At 42.3% G+C, this 12,973-nt stretch overlaps 1 protein-coding gene across 3 annotated transcripts in view; it reads left to right on the forward strand.

Moving 5' to 3' along the window:
• The window catches only part of BCL2L13 (BCL2 like 13), a 33,366-nt gene that overhangs the window by 13,385 nt on the left and 7,008 nt on the right, over nucleotides 1–12,973 (forward strand). For 2 of the 3 annotated variants that reach the window (XM_064421299.1, XM_064421300.1), the window contains exons 3-6: nucleotides 19–129; nucleotides 1,077–1,233; nucleotides 2,837–2,906; nucleotides 7,672–7,815. In XM_064421299.1, coding sequence (XP_064277369.1) covers nucleotides 19–129; nucleotides 1,077–1,233; nucleotides 2,837–2,906; nucleotides 7,672–7,815 — 482 coding nt within the window. Of the gene's footprint in view, nucleotides 1–18; nucleotides 130–1,076; nucleotides 1,234–2,816; nucleotides 2,907–7,671; nucleotides 7,816–12,973 lie in introns of those variants that run through there. The other variant, XR_010362815.1, reaches the window with a different exon arrangement.

Below are 12,973 nucleotides of genomic sequence, written 5' to 3' on the forward strand. Positions count from 1 at the left end.
TTCTCTGGTTCCTTTCAGGGACTCAACAACAGCTTATGGCACAACATGCTCTGGAGAAAGAGGCTTTGGAGAAGATTAAAATAGAAATCGAGGAGGAGCTAAAACGCCTTGATGAAGAAATCTTGGAAGGTGCTCTTCAGGTTTTCCCGTTTCAATCCATAATCTCTATGCACTGTAATGGTGGTTAATTTGTAACAGGTACTCCAGTTAAAGAGATTTTTGAATGCCTTGAATCTCTTTATCCTCCTCCCCCCACAAGATTTGTACACATTGCCACATGGAGTAAAATAGTTAAACGTTACCATTTGGAGTGGTGGAGCCTGGCCAAAGCAAACAACTGGATGACATTTAATAGTCTACTATAAATAATGAAAAGTAAGCAGCCCTTAAGCTGCTGCACTTGATGGCAGAAGTCCTCAGGAGCTAATATGTCGAGGAGTGTGGACTTAAACTGTCAGATTTCTCCCTTCCACCAGGTTTATTTTTTGTGGTATGCTTTGACCTGTAGATGTGGCTTTTATAGGACTCCCAGCAAGGAATGATTTCAAACCCATCTTTGCTTTGTATGGTGTGTTGCAAATCAGAAATCTGAAATGGAAACACTCTAGAGCTGTTTAAGTCCTTTCATATGAGCTTTCTTAGGAGTTTTAAAATGAGAAGGACAAGGTTATATGAACAAAATAATATTTTAAAAAATGATACTCTAGTGCTGCTGCAGAGATGTCCATGTGTGGGCCAATTTACTATGAAAAGAGGCTCTTCTGCTGCTCCATCAGGGTTGGCATCAGCTTAAAATGGGAGAATAGCTGCACATTCAGCAGACTTGCTGGTTAGGATGCAATTGTGAAACAAGAGCTGGTGGGGAAATGTAGCTCAGTCATCTCTGCCTTGTCAGTAGCACTTTCAGAAGGTATTTGGACTTTTTTTACTATGATTTGTTCATTGCATGCTTTGACTACAGAGCTGTGGGGGTTTTTGTCCCTTATATAGACTGTGTAAACTGCTGGGATAAGAAATCTGAGACTGTTGATGTTCTTCTGTGATTGTGTTTGACTTTGTGTACCTTCTTCTCTCAGCATTTACCACTACAGGGTTTGACTGCCACACTTCCCCAGTGTTCAGCCCTGCCAATCCAGAGAGCTCAATAGAAGACTGCCTGGCTCATCTGGGGGAGAAAGTGGCCCAGGAATTGAAGGAACATCTGCACAAAGCACTGCAGAGCTTGCTTAGCAAGTGAGTTTCCATTTGCTTTTTCAAAGGTCTTTCCTTTTGCACTGTGACTGCTGCTGAGATGCTCAAGTTGGGACTGCATCTTGTGTTGCATTTCCTTCTTTTTCCATCTTCCTTTATCTAGCTGAGTGTTTTGTTTTGCAATGTAATGTGCAAATACTTCTTTGTGGTATTTGCCCTTTGCAGCAATGTAAGTTCTAACATTTTTCTAAGCTTTTATTGCTGAATTTCTGAGGCTGCTTCAAGCAGTTTGAGTTGCTGGTGAACTGGCAGCTGCCATTGCCAGTTTCACCAGTGCTGGGCTGTAGCCACATTGATGTCCTTTTCCTTATAGCTAAGAGTGGAGCTGAAGGCTTGTTTGTGGTCTGGCCCAGGATGAGAGGGAGAGTTTCCTGGAGAGGATGGTAGTTACAAACCTTGTGTTTTCTATAGGAAAATATTTGCTTTCTAAATATTTTTTTGTTTATGCATGTACATACATAAAATCAGAAATGCCTGTGAAACCATGCTGCCTTTTTCTAAGGCAAACTAGAGTTACTGTTTAATCTCTTGATAATATCCTTCCTGCAGCTGTTCCTGCTCTGCTCATCCCACTGATTGATTTAGATTTGGTTTCAAAGAATTAATGTGCCAAGGAAGTCAAGAGAATGCCCTTAAAATGACAAACCCAAATTATGTTTTCCCCACTCCTTTATCTCAGTTCTTTTGCCCTTGTTGATAGAGTAGTGCTATTTGATGCAATACTTATTTAATTTGCCTTTTCTTTTCCTGCCCTCTGATATGCATATAAACAAATGTTAGGGTACAGGAGGCTGTTAGATCACAACAGGTTCCTGGAGTTCAATAAGCAGTTTTCTGTCCAATGCCAGTTACCACTATTTCCATTAAACTGAAATCTGAACTTACCTTTTGTAATGGGCTGAGGGCAGCTGCTTTTGCATCTTCTGCTGTCATTTGGCAGAAAGCCTTTGCTGTTGCTGACTCTTAGCTGCCAAATGATCTTGGAGAAGAGAGTATGGAAGAGAGGAATGGTATCATCCCAATTCAGAGAAGTGGAGATGTGATAAATCTAGACTAGAGGTATCTACTGAAGTATGGAGGGGTTTTGTGATCAAAAGTGCTGTTTCTTGCAAATAAAGGTTTCAACTCTAACAATGTCAATGCAGTCAAATAGTCTGTGTTAGTCCACAGCCTGTATTGTTTACAAAATTTCACTCTGCATTGGCCTCTAGCTCAGGTGTGAATTTCTTAGTGGAATTTTCTGTCTTTAACATCCTAGATTATGAAAAAACATATGCAAGAGCTTAGAAATTTTCTAGCATATCAGAGGACCTACTTATCTAATGTCTTTTAAGTTGTAAAGTATCAAATTATTAGGAAATTCACCAGTTACATCAAAGTGTGTAAGTGGGAGAAAGGTGATGCTTTCCTGACCCTGTCTGGTGCTGGTGTTTTATGTCCTGAAACACAAGACTTGTTACCTCTTGAAAATGACTTGCTGTAATACAATGTGCAAATATCTTGTTCTCTGGAAGCTGGGAACTTTCTTTTATTCATGTTCTTTTGTTTCCTTTTATAACTTTCAGTGTTGGTTTAACTCCTGCAGGCCGGTGACGTATCAGGAATATCGGGAGCGCACGCAGGAGGCATCTGCTCATGCCAGTGGGTGGAACAAGGTACCAGAGCAGTGACTTGGATGTGTCTTGTGTCTCCTTGATGTCCATATTGCTTCTACTAGCTACAGTTGTGCTTCACAGAGGGCCAGAAACAGAAAGAACTTGGTTTTAGTATGAAATAAGTTTAGTGGTAGATGTGCACATAGTGGATAGTTTTGTGGATAATTTAGCTAGAAGTTACTGAATGGAAGTATTAGGTCAACCTGCCTTTGCTTTGGTAAAAATGAAAAGTTAGACATGTTGCTTGACTTATTTTTTTTAATTTCCAAGAGAGTTTAATTCCTGCAGCAGTTTTGGAATGAAATCTGAGATGATTTTCTCATAACACTTCTCTACTCTTTCTCTGCCCCAATGTCAGGTTTAAAATAAATGTGAAAAAGAGTGCTGAGCATGGTGAAAATGAAAATTGACAGTGTCTTCATGATATTTAAAATGTTCAGAAAACATAGGGATGGTGTTCCTACCTGGTTGCAAGATATGAATCTTCTTTTTTAAACAAAATGCAAATCTGTAAATGAATTATCTTAAATGACATTTAATGTAGAGTGAGTAGATTACTCTTCCCTGATTCATCTTTCATTAATCATTCTAATTCATCACTGCAATCATTCTCTGATGGGTTCAGTGGGCATCAAAAAAGAATGAAAGAATGAAATAACTACTTGCAAATGTGGTCACAATTTGAGTGTTAAAATGTAGTCTTAAAATTAAAATAGAACAAGAAATCTTCTACCCTCCCCTTTACATTTTTTTCCTGACTAGATTTCCCTGCTTGCTTCAGAAAGTGCTCATCTAACCAAGGGTGTGGGCCCTTGTAAAGCAGTTTAATAAACATTGCATGACAAGTTACTGCCCATGGCTCCAGCAATTATCATTGCTTTATGTGTGTGCTCTTTCAATTTGTCATCTTGTGATTCACAGCATTTTGGTTTAAACAACCATGAAATCTGATTATCAAGAAGGTGGCTTAAGCTAGCACATTTCACTTTTCAGCTGGTGAAAGCTAAAACCAAGCATAAAACCAGTCATTGTGGCTCAGCTGGCAAGGGAGGAGCTGCATGGGGCTTCTCAGGTCAATATTTTTGTGTCCCCACCTCCTGAAGATGCAGCCCTGGCTGGATGAACGGGCTGCATTTGGGGCTGTGTGGTCCAGCCTCATTGCTGCTGCATTCCTGCAGCCCCTGGGGCTCCTGGATTCAGTCCCCATCAGTTGTGGTGGAGAGCATCATCCAGAACATCTTTGCCATCAGCTCTGCTTGCCTGTAACATTTGCTGCTGCAGAACACATAGTGCATATGAAAATGCCATAAAAGCAAACCAGACTGGAAGTTTTGTACCCCAGCACAGCATCTGTGCAATACAAACAATCTGTTTGGATTGTTTTTCTGGTAGCCTGGAGCTCCAGGAATGCCCAGCAGTTCCTTCAGTAATCCTTGTTTCAGGGAGATGCAAAACATTTGTGTTGGTTTCATTTCCTTTTAATTTCCTTTATCATCTTAATCAGAATTGTGTTTTGTAACAGAAGAAATCTAGATACCTTTCCTGCCATCTCAGCTCAGCTTAATTTTTACTCTAAAGAAGCTGTTAGAAAAACATGTGGATGTTGAATTCTGTAAAGGAAAAGGGTCTTCATCTTTTATTTGAAATAAGGCTCTCATTAAAAAAAAAACAAACAAATTCCAAACCACCTCAGACAGGGCAAATTGAATTCCTATAATGAAATTAATATAATAAATTGAATATTATGTACATATATCCAAAATACATAATCCCAGTGTTGTGCATCATCTGAAAGGATAACAGATACTGGTACTGAGAGCCAGTTGAACTGGTGAGTAGGGTTGCAGTCATCTCAGTGTCCCATTCTTACTGATTAATGGGGGCAAAAAATAGTGCAACAAAAATATAAGAAATAATCATGTGAAGAGTTGGATTAATTTTAAGTTGAAATAGTCAAAAGGTACACAGAACTGCAATAATTTTGGATATAGCTTCCTCAAAAAAATACATCCTCCTCAAAGCCTCTGAACTTTCTTTGGGTCTTTTTTTTGTGTACATTTAAATTTGCAATATGGTACAATGGGATTGCAGTAGTGTAGTGGGCACAAGTGTTTCATTTACACAACCAGCTGTCTCCTGATAGCAAAGTGGGTTTTATAATGACTCCCTAGAAGTTTTCTCCTGCCAGCTATTTTCTCTGTGTGTTTTTCTTCAGTCAAAAATATAAATAGCCCCCAGCATTCCTTCCCAGGCATCTTGGTGGAGGGAGTAGCAGTTGCTCTGAATTGCAAAGGCTTTATTTTTACTTTGTTCCACTTCAATCTCACCACTGTTCACACAGCTGCTCTTCTGTACACAAAGGTGGTGTTAACTTCCATGGAAGTACTGTGATATAATCTGGGAATTTAGGGCCAGTCTCATGCAAAGCTGCTGCTGTTCCTGCCGGTCTCAGAGGCAGGAGTGTCAGAAACTTCAGCAGAAAGGGAAGGCTGGGTGGTGTTTGTTGGTCTGTGTGGGACTGGCTGTTGGAGTTTGAGTTTGTCCCTCACTGAGCCCTGGAGAGGCTTGCTGAATTTGGGGTGAAAGGGTGGATTAGGCATCAAGTTGGCAAAACAGGAAGGCAACAATCATATTCACTATGCCAGCATTTTAGCTTCCTTCATTTCCCAAGCAGCCTTTCCCTGCCTTTCTTTTGCCTTCAGCCTCATTAAATGTCAAATATTTTGAGATCTCAATTCATGCTGCTGTAGAGTTATGTGGGTGTGCCCAAAGCCTCTGAAAGATCCCTAGCTTTGACAGCTTGAGGTTTTTTGATTCCTCTTGACACCTCATTGACCTGCTCCTTGTATCTGTGCACTGTGATCTTGCACCTGTTCTGCCTCTGAGTTGAGTTTAATTGCAAGAAACTCAAAAACCCCAACGCTTCTAAAATTCAATTTTAAACTTCTGGCACCATGATGTCCCTGGTGAAGTGTTAACTGTTCAGCACAGAACAACAGTACTGTGACCTTGTTGTAGGAGTCAGCTGGGACTCCATGTTCTTCGTGCAGGAAAAGCCAATTCTTTATTCACACAACTCATTTTATCCAGTTTTTATAGGCCTTGTGTGCAACTTTGATTGGTTAACAGCTTTTTCTTTTGATTGGTTAGTAAGAGATGTTTTACTTGTCTATCAAATCTCTGTCCTTGAATTGTTTGCATATTTTCTTCATTGATTCTCATGGGTGTTTATGCAGGTGCTAGTTGTTTTTCTCCCCAAGAATTGGTTGTTGTGTTAACAAACCTTTCATAGCAAGATTGTTTTCACATGGGAACTTGCAAAGTACTCAGAAGTGACAGGCCAGCTGTTAATTTAGACCTGATCTTATGAGGCCTTTCTTTTATAGTTTCTCTACCTGTCTGTGACATAACCTGTCTGCCACACTCCTGGACTCCTTTGTTAATCAAAGGAGTTAATTAAATTTATCAGATTATGGGCACTTTTAGGCCCTGTCTGGTTTTAGTAGTCAATCTCAGTGTGATGCCACCATGAATTTAGTACAAATCTCAGTTTCAGCTTACTTTGCCTATTCTTCTTCCTCCAGCTTTGCACACTAAGGTGGGATTTCTGGTAATAGTAGTGCAGGATATTTACAGAAAAGAAAACCAGGCTGATGGGGGAAGAGACTGGAGAGGGAAGGAGGCATTAGGAGTTGAGTCTGAGCAGTAGCAGAGCCTTCATCTCCCTTGTGCAGCTGGGAAACAGCATGCCAGTCTGCACAGTGAATAGATGTGCAGTGCAGTTGCCTCAATTAAAATGCAGTAAAACAAATATTTTTCTCTTGTGTCATAATAATGCTTTTTCAGATGCTAATGACTTCAGTTCATGCCAGTTTCCCGACCTTGGCGAGGTGCTGCATATGAACAAAGCCCAGAGGGCCACTTGCATGCTCTGTGAGAATAAATTTAGAGTTTAAAAGTTCAATTGCATGTTGTCTGGGTAAACAAAACCATGATTTCAGAAGGAAGTGTCTAGAACTTATAATGTGAAGGAGGTGGATTCACAGAGTCTTGCATCTTCAGAGCAATTTAGGTTAAGGCTGAACATTCAGTTAAAAGGTTTCTAAAGAGGAATGGGAGTAGGAGATGAGGGAGGAAGATCTTTCTGTGTTAAATTTGGCATCAGAGGGAGAGTTTGACATGGAAAGGGCTTTATGCTTGTCATTTTAAACATGTTTGTAATGCTGTGCTGCTGGGTGGAGGTGTTTTTTTCTGTCCTGCCTCAAAGCTAAGTGTGAACTTCTGAAGAGACTGTCTAGAGCAGTGTCCCTATTCAGGAATGTGCATGAGTTTGCTGTTTGCATGTGGATGCAGATCCCTTTCAGCTGTTTATGATGTTGTGTCTTTCCACTTCTGGGGCAGCAAGTTCTGGACCTGTTCTGCTTCTCTACCTGAACCCTGTGCTGGGAAAAAGTGGGGCTTAAGCAAACACTGCAGTGCTGTTCTGTGAAATTCTCTTAGATTAATTCGTAGATTAACTCTGAATGTGAAATTCTCTTTGTCTAATTCAATTAGACTGTGGGGTTTTCCTCAGCAGATTAAGTGCTTCCTTTTCAGTGCATTTTATTGTGTGTTTGCCTTGTGTCTTCTCAGAAATGAAGTGTATAGTCCGTGGTACACTTGAAGACTCAGGCCTTTTCTGTGGACACATGAATTCTGTTCTAGCTGCAAAGTAGTATTGATAATGCTTTCTGTATTTATTTATTCACACTTTTTTTTTTTTAAGGTCTTGGTGCCCCTGGTTCTGTTACAGCAATTTCTGATGGAGCTGACCAGACGGGGCCAGGAACCACTGAGTGCCCTTGTGAACTTTGGGGTGACATATCTAGAAGATTATTCTGCAGATTACATCATTCAACAAGGAGGATGGGTAAGGAAACCTCATTTCTAAGTGTGATCCTAGTAGGAGTGAAAACTAAGAGGGGTTGCTAGAAGTAAGCAGATGCAAGGAGTAATGACTCAGAAAAAGAAATTTAAAAAATGATCAGGAGGTCAGGACCAGAAAGGGATCTTGGGCAGTCATCTCTTTCTTTTCTCTGCCCCCAGGCAGTACTGGCCTTCACCCATTCATTTGTGTTGTTGGTATTAAAGACCTGGGTGACTGGACTCCACAATTTCCCCAGGCAGTCTGTTCCAGTTCTTTACACAATTTGGTGGATTGCTGTTGAAATGGAAGAGGTCCTTAGGTGTCAGATAACAATTAATTTTCATACAGTGTGTGTTAAGGTGCTAATTTGTTGCAGTATGATGAGCTTTGTGCTGCCCTGTTAATACACATGGAGCACTGCATTTGGAAGCAGAAACCTGTAACAAGAGGTTATATGCCTGAGAGGCTCCTCTTTTTAATGGTATCCTCATCCTCTGGTAACTGCTGGAAAAGGTATATGGGTTTTTTCCTCCTCTTAAATTTCAGAGAGTTTCTTAGCAGATAGATAATTGGAGAGCACTTCATACAGAAATGTCAATAGGTACTAATTTGTTTTTATAATAAGTGATAAGATAGCTAATGCATATTAAGAGTTTGTAGCTGTATAGGAACATGCACAGAATAAGCAATCAGGATTTCTTTGTGCTGCATTTTTCCTTGTAGAAATCTTTAATTCATGGTAACCAGTGTTCCTGAGTCATGGCATGCTGAGAAAGTTTCATTTAGAAATACTTCAGAAAGGCAGCTCACAGCTGATGAGCTGGGTCTTGAAGGCTGAGCCTAAGATTACTGGGCTTGGGAAGAATGCCAGATTGGAATGGAATTAATCTGGGATTTGTGAAATGGCTCCAGCAAGCTGATTTATTCTAAAAAGAAAAGCTGTTCAGGAAAGCCAGTGATAAAAAAGTACTAGTAGGAAAAAATCTCTTTCAGAAGCTTCTCGTATTGCAAGAGTTCACCTGAGGGTTTTTTTTGGCTTGTTCCAGAATTTCTGCCCATCTGCACCTTCTTTACCTGTTCTCTTCCTGGCAGTGGTGGAGAGCAGTTCTCAAGGCCCGTGGGAGGATTGTTTGTCTTTAATGGACAGAAGCACTAACAGCACACAGCCAGATGACCTTAGGCCATTTGATAAATGCACTCATATCTCAAAAGTATTTTCATCCCAGGGCAGGCCCTTACTTGAAGCTTTTACACAGATCGATGTCAGTACTTCTGTGCTTTTCTGCCTTGTTTTTGAGCTCCAAAGGGCTGTGCTGTGTTCTCCAGCCCCTTCACAGAGCACAGAGCTTCTGAAAACAAGCAGCTTTCCTCGGCCTGTGAAGGGAGGGGGCTGTGCTGGGTGTCTGGCTGGCTGGGCAGGGTGTACAGATCTGGCTGGGGGTGTCCAGAGGGCTCCCAGCGTGTCTGTGCACATCCAGCCAGGCAGAAAATCACACTGACATGGGCAGTGCAGCAAGCAAGCCAGAGCTATTTTTGAAACAGCACAAGAGGCGAGGAAAGAGACTAGGTGATGAAAATCCTTTCCAGATGAATGAATGTAGCTGCACTAATCTTTGTGAGTTGCTCTGGGGATGGGCTTGGGGACCTACTGGGCATGTGGCTTTTTGTGGAGGAAGGGGAATAATACATGGTTATATTTTATTTTTTCCTCCGTGGAAGGAAAAGGTTCATTTTCACCCTGTGGTGTGTTTCTGGGTTTGTTCCTAGTCTATGGGATGGCAGTGCTGGGAGCAGGGCATGGGGCCAGGATGGGAGGGGCTGTGTTCTGAGAAGGGCCAGGAAGAGCCTGGCAGGCTGGTAGCCACAGGGAAGCGTTGGAGTGTTTGCATTTTTTAAGATAAGCATCTGCCACAGGGGCTCTGTGAGCTGGATCAAGTTGACAGTAATTTGCTGGAGCCATAAGGGCAGTGTGTAAACCTGGGAGTCTCCAGTGACTCATGTTGCTGTGGCAGTAAGAGGTTCCATTTTTGTGTTATTCTGGAGCTGTGTGAAGTTAGGTCTTTCCTGCAGCAGCTAAGAGCTTGCTCAAAAGTGAGATGCAAGAATAGCCTGTCTGGTTTTCTGTGGATCTGCAGCAGAGGAGAGCTTCACAGGAGTCAGCTTTTCAGGGGCAGACCTGAAAAGCTCTGTAGTGTCTCTGGTGCTGTCTCATCCCTTGGCACCATTTGGGATCTTCCTCAGTTTTTGGATTGAAGTCAGCCTTTGGCAGGAGGGGAGTAGGCAGTCAGAGGTCAGGGGTCAGCTGAGCCTCACTGTGCCTCACTGCAGATCTGTGGAGTCAGGATCCCACAGAGCTGTGTCATCCATTTGCTGCATCATGCTCTGCAGCCACCATGCAGCTGGGAGAGCTGCCAGGGTTCTGCATGTGTGCAAGACTTGAGGCTCTCCTGTGGGCTCAGGAGGCTTCTGGGTCCAGGAAAGCATCTGACTGAGGGTGGTAGATAACCAGAAGCAAAATATCCAGCTCAAGGGAATAAAGGTTTACAGATTGGGTAGCTATGCAGCAGATTTCAAGAAATTGGCCTGGCTTATGGGAAATGAGAAATTTGATATCCTGGAGGATGAGAAGTTGCTTTTTTATTTTCCATGCCAGTCCCACAGAGATGTGGTGCTGAGATGGTGTATTGAAACAATGAGTGCTCCCCTCCCATTCTCCCTTCAGGCACTAAAATTGTAATTCAGCTAACTTTTGATGGCAGTGTGGGACTGGAATGTGCTGGTGGGTTGGTTGGTTTGGTGAGGGAATGGCTGTTCCCTTTTTCACTAGTTGCTCTGATGGATTTGGCTGCAACTCTTGCATTTACCTGTTTGACTCTTTAAGTTTTAGCATGACCTCTCTTTTGGAGCAAAAAGCATGCAAACAGACACATGGGGGACACACATTTCTTCCTCCTGACTAGTGGGTCCACTGGTCCTACTCAGACCTTGCTCCTTTATCATCCTGATTGCAAAACAATACCCAGCTGAGTTTACAAGTAGCTTTGTTCTTTTCTTTCCCAAAAGCCAAGTTAGGGCTCTACAGACAGGCGGTGTGTACATGCTCTCCCCGCCCCTTTCCTCATCTCTCCACCCCTTTCCTGTTCTCCCCTCCCCTTTCCTCCTCTCTCCTCCTACCTCCCCTGCCTTTTTGCTCTCTCTGACTTCTCAGGGCTCAATGCTGCTGCATCAGAAGCAATTCTTGGTCTCCTGGAAAAGTGCACAGTAAGACCAGTCCATTGGTAAGGATTTTTTCCCTCTCCCTTTCCCACCCCTTCCCAAATAGTTTATTTCTTCTCAATTCTGCAGATCCTGTTTTCCATGGTTAGATTTAATCTTTTTAGAAATATATGGGAATGTCTAAAAGGAGGAAAGAGTGTAAGTTTTCTTGGAATCTGCCTTTTTTTTTTGTCTTTGGTTCCCATTCCTGTTACCAGCCCCTCTGCTTTCCCCTTGTTTGAACCTGTTTATCAGAGTGCAGTTAATAAAACCTTTCTTCTCAGCCTGGGAGTTGTATTGTGACCCGTGGCAGAAATTCTCTGCCTTCCCAAGGGTCTTGTCTCATGGAGTTCAGACCTGGATTTGAATTTAACTAGTTAGCTGCCCATGTTGAAAGGAATAAAAGTAAATTTGCTTGAAATTTCCATAGTGTTTACAGTTTCCTATCTCAGCCTTAGAGGAGCTGTTCTCTCTGTGTCTCCAGTGTTTTGTCTTGGGCTTTGCAGCTGGTTCAGTTGTTTTATTTGCTGCTGATGATTGAATAATACACAAACTAGAGAGTGTTAACAATCTGGAGGAGAAAGAGAGGAAAGAGTCAATTCTCATCCTAGGGAGGCGAGGTAGGCAGTTTGTGCTTCCCATGATGAAAATCTCCTCCTGCAGCAGTCCAGGTGTCTGCCCTGGGAATGACAATGCAGAAATAGAGAGATGAGCTCTGCTGGAGGAGAGAGAAGTAAGTTTAATGTGGCAGAGATGCAAGAAAAGGCACTCTAGTTAGAGGGGACCTAAAAAGGAGTTTTCCTTCAAAATAATTCTGCTTTATGCTTGTGTCATGGAATACTGCAGTGAATTGTCCACTTTTATTTATATGTAACTTCTTTGGTACAGTAATAGATTTTTAAAAATTTTTAGGCACTGTGACTGAAGAAGGACATTAAAGGAGCAACTAGATCTCCTTTGTCTTTTCCCTTCCAACAACTTCAGATCTGAAGAAGTGGTCTATAAATAACTGAATTTTACTCATTTTAAACCCATAAGACTGAAACCTAAAGGGTGTTGTTTTGGTGCTAGCTTTCTGCAGGTTGTAGAGGTTGTGTTGGAAGGCAGGGATGGAAGAGGATCATTTCTGCAGGCTGTTCTAGCCAAAGCATTCCTTGAAGGGAATGAGAGCAGTGGCTGCAATATCAGGGTGCTTTGATGTGGTTCACTTGACCTTCTTTTCCTTTTTTTTTTTCTTAATAAAAAGTGCAATCCTATTTGTAAGAACTCTGCTCTCTTTTTCTTGGCTCCACCTATCTTGACAGTTTCAGAGGGATGAACAGAGAGGCACAGTAAGTGCCTGAGGGCTTTTTGGGACTTCTTTATATTTTAAAATGTTTTGTTCTGGATCTGAGTGCTGTCAGAAGCTCCTTTGTAATCCATTTCTCTGCAGGATTAGCTGGGTGATACTGTCAGATCTGACTTCCACGAGGGTCTGAAAAGGTTTGGTATGGAGACAGGGAGCAGATGGAGCCTCAGCCTGGGCACACCCAGGTGGGAGCAAAGCCATTCCTGGGCACAGGCACCCCTGCTCCAGCACACAGCTGCTCCTCTGCCACAGCTGCAGATCATGCAACGAGCACATTCCCAGCTCTAGGGAAGTTTGTTGTTGTGGGAAGTTTGCTTATTGCCCCGTGGGAGATGTCTTAGGATCCCTGGACACGGGCCAGTTTGTCACTCCTTGCCTCTTGTTTTTCAGACACTGGATTTTAAGCACAAATGCATTGGATGGGTTCCTAGTGCTCACTGCTGTGACACTGTTGGTGTGGGGAAGGTGGCCACAGAAGCATAAAATATCCTGAGTTGGAAGGGACCCACAAGGATCCCTGAGTCCAAGCACCTCTAGAAATTCCTTTCTCTCTGGGAC

This window comes from Passer domesticus, chromosome 5 (assembly GCF_036417665.1).
Source record: "Passer domesticus isolate bPasDom1 chromosome 5, bPasDom1.hap1, whole genome shotgun sequence".
NCBI lineage: Eukaryota > Metazoa > Chordata > Aves > Passeriformes > Passeridae > Passer > Passer domesticus.